The sequence below is a fragment of the Camellia sinensis genome, chromosome 7 (genome assembly GCF_055761805.1).
Source record: "Camellia sinensis isolate YWXY chromosome 7, ASM5576180v1, whole genome shotgun sequence".
NCBI classification, from domain to species: Eukaryota; Viridiplantae; Streptophyta; class Magnoliopsida; order Ericales; family Theaceae; genus Camellia; species Camellia sinensis.
Genome location: NC_138967.1, coordinates 72983396 through 72997044, shown reverse-complemented (window position 1 = coordinate 72997044; position 13649 = coordinate 72983396). Strand labels below are relative to the sequence as shown.

The following is a 13649-nucleotide window of genomic DNA, read 5'->3' as shown; positions in this document are numbered from 1 at the left end:
GACAGAGAGAGAGCAGTAAGAGCGAGAGAGTGAAACTGTAATAAGCGTGAATGCAAAACACGGGACTGGAGAGATTATATATAAGTTTTAAAAGCGTGGTTGTGAACCACGATTTTACTTAATGGAAAAAAATTTTGCCAAAAAATGTGGTTCAGAACAGCGATTTTAGAAGAAATTTTTTTTTGTAAAAGCGTGGTTCAGAATAGCGATTTCAGATGAAAAAATTTGTTGGATAAAAGCGTGGTTCAAAATAGCGATTTCAGAAGAATTTTTTTTTTTGATAAAAGCGTGGTTCAGAACAGCGATTTCAGAATAAAAAAAAATTAATTAAAAGCGTCTTTTGTAACCGCGCTTTCTTAATCGAAAGCGCGTTTTGTAACCATACTTTTAAGACTTTTCAATTTTCACGCGAGACAGACACACACACATTGAAAGCGTGATTGTAAACCACGTTTTAATCTATTTTAAAAATCCTTTCAAGATTTAGTTTAGAAATTAAATTAATATTTTAACTTAGTTAGGGAAATGCCCCAAAACTGTCTTCTTCCAACATCATTCGTCCAACTATTAAAATATCTTTTCTTTTGAGCTGACAAATTAAAATATCTTAAAAAATGACAAAAATATGTCCACATGTAATGATAATATGCAAGGTACATAAAATTGCAAGGTGAAAGTCAAAAAAATATATATTAATTTAGCACTTTTTAAACAATTTCTTAGTCTCATTTGTTATCCTAAATTGTACGCAAAAGTCCTTATTTAGAAAAGGGGTTGAGTTAAAATAACTTAATAAAAGATAAAATAGATCAAAATAGTCAATAAAATAAAATGTTTTATCTAACTTATAATCATTTAATTTTTTTTTCTGAAAACTATCAAATCAACTATAAAAAAAGTAAACTTCCTTCCAAAACACAAATTTTTTAACCAAATTAAAATAATTAAAAAGCCAAATAACTAACTAAAATAACCAACTTTTCAATGCAAAAGTGTTGTCTTCCAACATCATTCGTTGAAATATTAAAATCTCTTTTTCTTTTCAACTGAAATATTAAAATATCTTAAAAAATGATAAAAATATACCTAGAAGTAATGATAATATGTAAGGTGCATATCATATATATTTATATAAATTCTTATAATTATGCATAAATATCTCATAAAATCACACAAATTTTTATAAATATACGTAAATTATGATTTTTAAAATTTTTGTAAATTAATTTATATATATTTATAATAACTTATATAATTTTATAAAATAATTTATATATATATATATATTTATGACAACTACGTATCCATATCCACTTGCACACGTAACGATACGTATCCATATCCACTTGCACACGTAACGATAAATAGTTAGCTTGTTGCCTTGATAAATAGTTGGTATTTATGACAACACTTGAACACGTAACGATAAATACTTTGTTGGGTTGATAAATAGTTGGTATTTGGAGATAAGAGAGAGAGAGAGAGAGAGAGTGTGTGACAGCAGAACACACATCAATGGCTTCTTTGATCAACAATCCCTTGAGGCCTCTCTACAAGTCCAAGTACAAGTTCATTTCCAATTCCAATTCCAATTCCGAGCTGTGCCCAGAAATTCGGTTTTCGAATCGGTGTGGTGTTGGGTTCAGTTCTCTGAGTCTCGACAATTCCGGGAGAGTTTGTTTTCCCATTGTCTGCAAAGCTGTGTCTGTGACGCCCCAAACTCAGATTGAAGGCCTTAATATTGCCGAAGATGTTACTCAGGTCTCACACTCTTTACTCTTTTTCACTCTAGTTCACTACACAATAATTTTATTGTTGGTAGTTGTTATTTCTTCAAATTTTGATTGTGAATTGGTTAGTTTTCAATTAAATTGACTTGTCTTACTGAAGATTTGATGGAAGTTACACAAGGTGGCTTCATTTTTTCAATTTCAATTATGAGTTGGCTATCTTATCGAATTTCGGAATGCTTAGAACGGTTTTAGTGGTGTTAGCATGCTAGTCAAGTGAAGAAATCCGTTTGGGTCGTAAGGGTGTGGTTTAGTGAGAAAATAAAAAATAAAAAAATATTGCGTTTTCTTACCATTATTTTTGCATGAGTAAGAAAGCACGTGAGAGAGGCATATTTCTTTGTAAAAAACTTGATATTATAAATATTTTATAACCAATCAACTTGTTTCTCATCAAATCTCACAATTTTGGTAAGAAATGAAATAGACTTATGCTGTGTTTGGTTAGGAGATTTGAGGAGGGATTTGGAAAAAAAAATGAAAAAAGTAGGTGAAATGTGAATAAAACATGCCTATATTTCACCTAGTTTTACACGCCTTTTTTCTTTTCCTTTCCAAATCTCTTCCCAAGTCCCCCAACCAAACACAGCATTAATAGAATTCTCTTTCTCACCATTTCTCACTCACGAGAAAATTTCTCATCATTAATGGTGTTGTTGAGAACAATCCTTCTAAATTGGGCAGTGGTTATTATTTTTATAATTTGAATTTGAAGTGGCTTCCAATGGTTGGATAGATAAAAAACTAGTTATTTATACAATTTAGCAATAATAGTGTTAAAATATTTTATTTTAGTAATGTTATAATGGTACAATGCAAAAAATTTCACTTTTTGTCCCAAAATGCCAAATCAAAATACATATAGAGGGGAGATGTAGACATAAAAATTTTACCTATAGGTAAACCTTGAGCTATATTTGACCCAAATGTTTATTTATAGGTAATATATAACAAGACATATACCTTACCATTCGAGCAAAAATTCTAAAGTTTCAAGGCAGAATATAGCAATATCAAGTCATGTAACTCACCATTGGAGGTGCTCTCATTGTTTAGAAAAAGAAAATTTGTTGCATGTTTATGATTCTGAATTTTTTTTGGGTATTTTGTTAATTTTGCTAAGGTCAATTCTTAATGTAATGATGGAAAAATATATGGTCAAGCAATTGGTAGGTGAAGCTGTAGACTTGAATTGGAATTCTTGTTACTGTGACATAGTTTGATAGAAACCATAGAAGTATATTCTGATGTGTAAGTGTGACAAATGTGAAAATTTTGTCCACCCCTGTTTAGTTGTTAAATTCTGTCCACCCCTGTTTAGTTGTTTTTAGTGACGACGCCAGGAATTTTTGTGAGTGGTGACACTCAAAAATTTGAATTATGCAAATTCTATAGAAAATTTACATTAATCAATATTTACCAAACTAATTTAAACTTTTCAAAAGGAGTGACAATTGGTTCAATGGTTAAGACTTGGCCTAATAATTTTGAAGTTATGGATTCAAATCTTGGGATCACCACTTTATGTATTATGTCAAAAGTTGTTGTTGTTTTTTTTTTTGTTTTTTTATTTATTTAATTTAAACTTCTCAAATCATGATTAAAATCATATTGTAATATAGTCGTACTATTATTAATTTTAACAAAAATACATGCATTTTTACAATTGACCTCTTCCAGTTGTCATATCTTAAAATTGATTGCACAACAACCTTATTTCATCTGGTAGAACTAATTTAAAAAAAAAAAAAAAAAAAGGAAAAGAAAAAGGGGGGGGTGTCAATTTGATGCATATACACAATCAATTCACATACCAAACCAAATCAAGCCTTAAGTCCCATCACACAATCGATTCACATGCAGTAAAAAAATCCATCTAGCTCATAAGTATAAATCAAATGAAATAGAGTAGATATCAATAATAATAGGATTTATTACACTTTATACCCCTCAACTATCGTCAAATTATCTATTTAGTCCCTAAACTATTGATTGAGTCTATTTAGTCCCTAAAGTATATAGATTAAAGTCTATTTAGTCCCTAAACTATTGATTAAATGTATTAAGTCTCTAAACTATTAAATCAAGCCTATTAAGTTCCGGAAATGATTACAAAAATAAAATATAAGCCTATAAGTATTATAAATTAGTAAAACCCTATCTAGTTAAAATTTTATTTAAAAAATGCTTTAAAATTTTATTCTGTCTTTAAAATTTTAATTGAGCCACCTCAAGCATATATTTTAATTTTGTAATCATGTCAATGGTTGAGGTGGCTCAATTAATCGATGATAAATTCATGTGAATTAGGATGATAAACTCTTTGCGTTCCATGTATGTTCCCCCGTAAGGTCACCACCTCCTATGTTTGTGGAAGTTACGGGCTATGACTATTATGTGGTTCAAGGAAGTAATAAAAAAGTGATAGGAATTTGTTGCCAATAAGTCTAAGTTTATATGTATGCAAGCATTTTGTTAAAGTCAAATTTTTGTTCAGAATAACTCATGGGAAATATGATGTGTATTCATAGTGCAAAATATCATTGCTAATGCGCTAATATTAAAGTTTTCCCATTTTAGGATTTGAAATGTTGCTTTTTCAATGATCTTACAAACTGTTTTCAGTAATAAGTTTAGTGTTGGTCAAGGTCAACTTGGACTGGGATTATGTATATTAAATGGATAAAAACTATCATAGTGTCTATATTTATTTTTCCATCATTGGTTGCTTGGTGACAGCTTATTGGAAAAACTCCGATGGTGTATTTGAATAATATTGTAAAGGGATCTGTTGCAAACATAGCTGCTAAACTTGAGATCATGGAGCCATGTTGCAGTGTCAAGGACAGGTAAGACATTTCCAGCCATATGTGCAAGTCAAAAAACTAAAAGCTTGTGTACATATCTTGCATGTTTCTTTTTGCAATCAGATGATTTTGGGCCCTATTTTGGAATTTGCTATATATACCACCTAAGTTTTTGTATTTGATGGATCATTATTATCTTATGTTAGCTAATGGTTCTTGCACCAGTGTAAATTAGCCATACATTGGATTGTAGTAATAATTTAAAACTTACCTATGAAAAAGGTTATGAACCCATATAGTATATATATATTATCAAACTGAGTATGAAAATCATAATGGTCTTGGTAAAGTATATAATTATAGAATAAGTAATGCTATACAAACATAACTTTGTATGGAATGATGTGGCATTTTGTTGTCCTTTCATTACAAATTAAAATATCCTCCATTATGCTCATAATTTAAAAAATACCACTACCACAATATTATGGATTGATATTTTGGACAAAAATTATGTTTCTGTACCATTTTCCTTATAGAACGGCACATGTTTCTGGTTGTTATGTGGTTGCTTACGTGTTTTATGGAACATTCGCTCCTTATTCAATTGTTTTTGAATAATGATGCTATCATGCTGCTAGTAAGGTGTAAGCTTTCTGAATGATTTCAATATATTGAATTGTTGCTAATACAAAGATTACAACCGATATATATAGCAATCCCAAACCTAATTTGAAATAGGAAATAATAATCTTATACAATCAATCCAAAATATACAATCAACCTAATTGATATATTTCCATAATTACAGTAACATTCTCACACCCCGTTCAAACTCAAGGTGTTTTAGAAGAAAATACTGAGAGTTTTCCAAGAAGAAACTGAAAGCGAGCAGTAGTATGAGTCTTCGTAAAGAAATCAACAAGTTGTAATGCCGAAGAGACAAAAGGAAGCGAGATGGGGCCAGACTGTAGATGCTGACGTACAAAATAACAATCAATCTCAATGTGCTTCGTCCGCTCATAAAAGACAGTGTTATGTGCAATCTGAATAGCACTACAGTTGTCACAGTAAAGGGAGGTCAGAGAAGATTGAGAGACACCCAAATCAGTTAAGAGACAACAAAGCCAAACAATCTCAGTAGTGGCATAAGTCATAGCATGGTACTCAGTCTCGGTAATGGAACGCGCAACAATAGTATGTTTCTTGCTCTTTCAACAAGGAATCACCAAGAAATATGCAGAAGCCAGAAGTAGACTTGCGATCAGTGACATCACCAACCCAATTAAAATTAGCGTAAGCCACCACATCCAAAGAGAAAGTAGAAGATAACAGTAAACCCTGAAATATAGTACCCCGGAGATAGCGAAGAATCCGAACCAAAGTAGCCCAATGTGTAGAACGAGAAGTAGAAACGAACTGATTAACCACATGAATAGCATAGTCAAGATTATAGCGAGTAAGATAAACTAAGCAACCCACGAGCTCTCAATATAAAGTAATATCATCTAGAAGAACACCATCAGTAGTAGTGAGCTTCACATTAAGCTCAATGGGTGTATTAAAAATCTCAGTGTCAGTAAGATCGGCACGATGAATAACCTCTTTGGCATACTTAGCCTGAGATAGAAAGTAGCCCTTGGGAGAAGAAGCAACATCAATACTAAAAAAATACCGCAAGGGGCCCAGATCCTCATTTCAAAGGTGCGGAAAAGATGTTGTTTGACCTCAGAGATAGCAAAAGAGTCAGAGCTAGTGATGATCATATCATCCACATACAGTAATAAGGCAACAAATCCAACAGAGGTGTGGAGAAGAAATAAAGTAGAGTCATGAGCACAAGGATGAAACCCAAGCGCAGTAACAACAGTTTAAAGGCAATCATTCCAAGCACGAAAAGACTGCTTCAGACCAAACAGAGCACGCCGAAGGCAACAAACTTGTCCAAAGAAATGATGAAGGCCAAGGGGAGGACGCATGTAAACCTCCTGTATGAGATGGCTATTAAGAAAAGCATTTTTATCTTCAATCTGATAAAGAGGCCAAGAAGGAACAGCAGTGACAAAGATCAAAGTACAAACAGTAGTCATCTTGGCAACAGAGATCAAAGTATAGTCATCTTGGCAAGAAGAGCAAAGGTCTCCTTATAATCAATACCATACTCCTGTGAAAAACCCTTGGCAACTAGGCGAGCTTTGTATCGCTTGAGAGAACCATCAGAATGAGTCTTGACTTTATAGACTCATTTGTAATTAACTAGATTCTTGCCAGCAGACAACGAGACCAATGCCCAAGTGTTAGTCTTCAACAAGGCAAACAACTTATCCTCCATAGCTCGAACCTAATTGGGATCCTGAAAGGCCTCCTTGTAAGACTGAGGTTCTGAAAAAGAATGAATAGCGGACAAAAAAGTACGATAGGAAGCAGAAAAACATGTATTAAACCAACCCAACATGTTTGGAGGATGACACACCTGAGTAGGATATCGGTGTGCAGCAGTATCAGAGTCGTCAGAAGCAGAAGGATCAGCAATATGGGCAGATACAACTAGTGGAGAGAGAGCTTGGCGACGAGAATAAATTAACAGCGGAGGAGGAGGAGAAGAAGCAGGCTGGGGAGAAGGAGGAGAAAAAGGAACAAGTTCAGGGAGAACAGTAGAGATGTACTCATTAGGAGGGACCTCAAAAGGAAATGGATCCATATGAACCAAATCCGCCTTGAAAACTGAAGCAGTGATAAGAGGAAGCTGAAAATAAGGCAAACGTTCGAGAAAAGAAATATGACGGGAGGCATAAAGACGACAGGAAACAGGATCATAACACCGATAGCCTTTCTAAGTAGGACTATAACCCAAAAAGACACAGAGGACAGACCGGGTACTAAGTTTGGTTCGATCTTTGTGGGGAAGAAGGACAAAACAGGCAGACCCAAACACACGAAGGAGGGAGTAATTAGAAATTTAAGAGAACAAAGCCTCATAAGGAAACTGACTAGAAAGAAACGGAGTAGGCATGCAATTGAGAAGAAAAGTAGTAGTAAGAACTGCCTCTCCCTAAAACGGAGCCGGAATTGAGACAGAGAGAAAAAGAGACCTAGCAATCTCAAGGAGATAACGGTGTTTACATTCGGCTCGACCATTTTGGACTGGTATATCTGTACAGGAAGTTTGGTGAATGGTACCCAAATTGGCCAAATACTCACAGAACTCATTTTTTAAATATTTCCCACCCAAGTCAGACTATAACACTTTAATTGTAGACTCAAACTAAGTAGTAATCATAGATTGAAAGGTACAATATATCTAATAGAAGTCGGACTTATGAGTCATAAGATAAATCCAAGTATAACGAGTGCAGTCGTCAACAAATGACACATAGTATGCAGAACCCCCTTTGGTGAGAACAGGAGAAGGGCACCAAACATCAGTATAAACTAAAGAAAACTGTGTATCATATATAGAAGTACTTTTACGAAAAGGTAATGTTGTCATTTTGACAAGTTTACACCCCCCGACATTCAGTAAGTTCACTAGGAGAAACTTTACCAATATACCTAATTGAGCTAAAGATTGTAAGCAGTCAGCAGACAAATGTTCTAATCTAGAATGTCACAAGTAGAAAGGACTGGACAGAGAATCTAACTGAAAAGAGGAAAAAGCAGTCGGAGAGGTTGCTAGAGACAGATTCAAACTCTCCACCACATAAAGATCTCCAACTTTACTACCAGTCCTAATCTGCTACTTGGACATCTGATCTTGCACAGTACAGATAGAAGAAAAAAAATATAACATCAAAACCAGAGGCATCAAGCTGACTGATAGATAATAAACTAACAGATAACTGAAGAACATATAGAACAGATGGAATAGAGACAACAGACATAGCAGACGATAGGACTGACCCAACAGATATCACAGACATACCAAACCCATTAGCAGTATTAACAGTAATATGAAAGAGAAGAGGAGTACAATTTTGAACTAAGAAGAGATGGGGAGTCATATGATGAGAGGCACTAGAGTCAAATATCCGGACAGATGAAGAGATACTAGAAGGAGACCCAAGCAAACTTGAATGAGGAGAGGAAACAATGAAGGCAGACGAGGATGGCTGAGAGGTAGACAGTGTATGCTGAAACTGACTAATCTGAGCACTCAAGGAAGCCAAGTCTGGATCAAGAGCTGGAGCAAATATAGTAGAACCGGCAGGAGGCCGAATGGTACTTAAAGGAGAGGTGCAGAACTGGATCGCAAACTGCTGAGAAGATGAGACAGACACAGGCGAAGCAGATAGACATCCCTTTTTGGGACGACGATACTTCCAATGACCTTTTTGATGGCAGAAAGCACACAGATCTGAAGCCAGTGGCCTATTTGTAGGCCTAATAATCTTAAAGGTTGTTTGGGATGAACTATATAAGTGCACTTTTTGACTTTTTGGCTAAAAAAGTAGAGGAAGAAAAGATAATTGTTTGGGATAACTTTTTGATTTTTAACGAAAAAATGTGTATTAAAATATTGTATGAAATGCCAAAATTACCTTCTTACCCCCTCTCAGTAGTAACATGCTTTCCGTGCATGTCAGTACGGTTGTCATGGTCTGTTTTGAGTGCACTAAGCTGCACTTGCACTGGCACTGGCACTGGCACTGGCTTTGTTGTTGTTGTTGTTGTTGTTGTTTTTTTCTTTCTTTTTTAAAAAAACATTTTTTCTTTTCACTCGTGATTTGTGCACTGTTGTTGGGTACATGCATTGTTGTGTCGATTTCTACAAAACCATAATGGTGGCATTATGCTACTGGTGCACCTGTCCCTTATTCATATAATTTTTTTTTTAATTTTTTCTTTCCACCTGTGATCTGTGCACTGTTGTTGAATACATATATTGTTGTGTTGAATTCAACAAGACCATAATGGTGGCAGCCCAGTAGTACAAGGTCTACAATATGGGGGGAGGGGAAATAGCAAACCAAAAATAAATAAATAAATTATAAAAAAAAAGCCGAAAAAAATTAAAATGCGACAAATTAAACAAAAACGAGTGATGTTCTATTGTTAGTCAAGAAAAAAAAGCATTTTTTGGGGTTGCACTATGCTATAATGTTTTCAATATCTCATACATTTGTGCGATTTTGTTTTTTTGTCTTTTTCATATTTGGCAGAAGATGAGACTTCACGCTACAAATGCATTACTATAGTAGTCACGTGAAATATCACATACTTCTTTCATATTTTCTATGTTCATTTGTGGTGATGAACAATAATATTATAAGTTTACAAATTATTTCAATAATGTTACTAATGACAGTGAAAAAAAAATTCCAAATTTATAACATAGAAATGCAAACTTAGCAAAAGTTTTTTTTTTATAATCATTTTTATTATCTCATAAATTTAAAAATACAATTACAATGTTATAACCCTGACGTGTTTACGAATTTGAATGTTGTTGATAATTACAATATTATTTTTGGTTGTTGATAATTTTGTATAACAAATAGTATCCTTGTAACTATGATGATGTAATACAATTTTTTTCAACAACATACATAAATTTTATACAACATACAGCGAAGATAACACCCGCCACAGCAACAAATGCTTTGGCCTTACACCTGCGCTTGTTGTAGCAGTGCGTATGTAATATTCGCTCTTATAGTGGCCATTTCAGGATCTGAGTCCCCTGGCTCCATGATATCGCAACTTGGATGTATTCGGGGTGGTCAGGCATTTGCGGCGCCACGTATTCGTCGTCATCTGAGATATTCAGCGTGACTCTGTTAGTTTCACTATTCCGGCGTATGAAATTATGCAACGCCATCAACGCACATACAAAGGGCACCTGATCGGAAAATTTTAACTTCAGCATACTCCGTAAAGCCTCCCACCTCGACTTCCAAGCACTGAATGTCCGCTCTATACAACTACGCAAGGACGAATGTGCCTTGTTAAACCGTTTGTACTCATTCTGTGCTATTCGGTTCCGATGGGCATTTTGGTGATATCTATACCCCTTGTACGGGGCTAGATATCCTGTCTGTTTGCTGTAGCCACTATCGACCAAATAGTATTTTCCTGCACATATTAAAAAATATAACTTATTAATATGAAATGGTAGTTTCATAATATCATATAACGACTTTTTGTTGTTTTCTCCTTTTGGCCTTCATATTTGAAAATTTTACTCTTACCTACTAACTTATGCTCATAATTCAATAAAAAATATCACAGTAACATATGACGTAACAAAAAAAATATGTTATTTTATTGAAGAGATTCCCTGTACTTTTCGAAATAACAATGTATGATGGAGCAATATAATTTTGTGTATTATTCATACTTTATAAATATATTATTTTGTTTGTTAGCTTGTACTGCTACTTTTTTGGAATAATTTTGAAAACCGAGAAAATCTATTTTTGATTGTAACAAAATACATTTTGTTACAATAACCTCTCTTAATTTTTTATATTTTAAAAAATACATTGTCAAATATCACGACTTAAAAAAAGGGTCAATACCTACGTTGCTTTTCTTAGGTATGTTTATAACAGTTATTACATAATTTTCCTAATATAGTTAAGACTAATTATAATTTAATATATATATATTTTCATGGTGCTGCTATGCATTTTATTTGTTAATCACAAATAATCTACGTAAAAGTAACACAGTGGTCCACGTAAACAAGTCGGACAAGAGGGAATATGTTATCAAGCATAGGGTGTGGGAATCAATGTTTAGGCTCAGTTGTGACATAGTGCAACACCCTGTTGTCGTGCATGCTCCCATCCTAACTGGAGGACACAAATGTGAAGCACAAATCAAAGTTACAAACGACAATAATATTTTGCATTGGCACGCCTTCCGGCCATAGTACAAAGTGGCGTATTGAGAGACACAGGCCATCACGTGCGTGACGTCCAGTGCACCAATGTAGTCCTACGCGACGCAAGCATTTTACAAAATGTAAATTAAAAATTCCAGATTTTATGAATAACTGTAGGCACCAAAATTGATACATGGCGTCACCTTGAATGGCCGATACTGCCGCTTCAACCGTAAATGTGGATGGCCCCCTTGTTGGACTTGCTCCGGCGCAAGACTCCTACTATGAATTGACGTAAATGGTATCATAGCTTGCAAAACCTCGTGGAAATGCCGTGAAAATGTCTCCTTTGAGTGTTTAAACCGTTCTTGCAAGTTCTCCAAGAAATTCCCTGCAAAATAGAAATGAAACTCGCTACCTTGTCTTCTAGCGGCACCCCATGCTCCCGCTGCGGCACTGTCAACCCAAAATCGTGAAAAGTGTTGCACAACAACAAGAAGACTAGTCGGGGCATACTGACGGCATCTTCAAACTGGCCCGGGTGGCCGTTAAACAACTCATACATCCATAAACGTCCCGACAATATTGATGTATTTCGCAGGACTTTGTAGTAATGGTAGTAATAATACGTTGCCGCACTGTTTCACGCTTCTAGCAAGTTGTGATGAGTTTGTAACACCATTTATCTCGCAATTTCATCGATTGCTTCCCGTAACCTTGCATTTCCGTAGATGTTACTAGGACTGGCTTCATTCGCCATGTTACCTATACGAAGCACACAAAAAAGGAATGATGAATAATCTGTTACGCATGTGTGAATATTTATTTTACAAAATAATCACCATATGTTGTATTAGTATTTTGTATAATTTTTTAGGTGTGTCATTAACCTTGTTTTCAAACTTCTTTTTTTTTATATATATATTTTTCCACCATAATGTCAACAACTTCAATGTTGAAATATGAAGAGCGTATGAACTGCTAGCAAAAAAAAAAAAAAAAACAATTAAACTTCAGCATCATAAACCAAACCGAAATGCATAAACCAAACCAAAATGCATTAACCAAACCGAAATTTTTGTAAACGTCACAGTATTTAGGGAGGAAAAAAAAAAAAGACCAAACAAATTCAAAGGCAGATATGTTTGTTTATATTGAAACTTCAGTAACTATGAAGTGGAACGTGTCCTCAAAACTAGCCCCCTATTTCGAATCCATGCGTTGGCACGAATGGGCCACCAGAATTTTGGGAGTACTTGATTTGCAGCCAACTAATGACCGCCTCGTCCGTCGGAAGCTGCAAAAATATGGCTTGATTTTCCGGGTTATCCATTAGCGAAACAGCGAAAGGTATTAGTGGGTCTTCCGGATAAATAGCGTGCAAGGAGTACAACCTTGCGAGGCACTAACCAATCACCTCCTGCGTCGAATTTCCGTAATCATGATGCACTCGGACCTCACATTGTTGTGATTTGACTGAGGACGCAAGGTTTTCCATGCTACTCGCCAACTTTGAAACTCCCTCGCTCTACCCTTTTTTTCGCTGTCCCTGTTTTGTGGTTGGAATTTTGCGTTTGGTCGCGCCACTCGTAGGTGTGTCATCAACGTGAATTGTTGACGACGCAGCACGTTCTGTCATAGGAGTCTATTCCACAGGCGCGTAACAGTCCTCCACAATGTGCTAGGCAGGCTGGAAAGAGGGCAGACCGCTGCTGTCCTCACAACCTTTTTCATCCATAGGTGAAGGCACGTCATCCATTGGGAGTAGTTTGAAATCAGCACCGGGCGTTCATGCAAATTTTCCAATTGTCGTGGCACCTTTGTACACCCTTCGCATAAGTTCCACGTGCTCCAACAGTTTCGTTTTGAACTTCAAAGCATTCTTGTCAATCTCAAAAGAAAAAAAAAAAAACAAAGACATGGAAGTAATAGTAAGAAAGTAAATGAATAAATCACAATCTATTTTGTTTTACTTTGGTTTTAACAGCAACCAAAGTAATAGTAAGAAAGTAAATGAATAAACATTTATAAACCCAAATGCATAGATACTCTAGAAAGAGCATTATAGATAACAACATTCAAATTTAAGTACATTTGAACAGATAACTATTAGAATAAGTCAATTTTAAAGTGTAGGAATAAAAATTGGTGAGACCCATCTTTTGATGCTCCATTTGGTTGCTAAGAAAATGACAGTCACAGAGTACAAGGATGAACATCTAGAAG

At 34.9% G+C, this 13649-nt stretch overlaps 1 protein-coding gene across 5 annotated transcripts in view; it reads left to right on the top strand.

Moving 5' to 3' along the window:
* Nucleotides 1–1418: 1418 nt before the first annotated feature.
* LOC114282634 (cysteine synthase, chloroplastic/chromoplastic) overlaps nucleotides 1419–13649 on the top strand; it is a 55489-nt gene continuing 43258 nt past the window's right edge. For all 5 annotated transcript variants that reach the window (XR_014335495.1, XM_082878206.1, XM_028225382.2 and 2 more), the window contains exons 1-2: nucleotides 1419–1761; nucleotides 4530–4639. Coding sequence is in view for 4 of the 5 variants with exons in the window: in XM_082878206.1 (XP_082734332.1) it covers nucleotides 1516–1761; nucleotides 4530–4639 (356 nt within the window). In the remaining variant the exon portion in view is untranslated. The remainder of the gene's footprint in view (nucleotides 1762–4529; nucleotides 4640–13649) is intronic.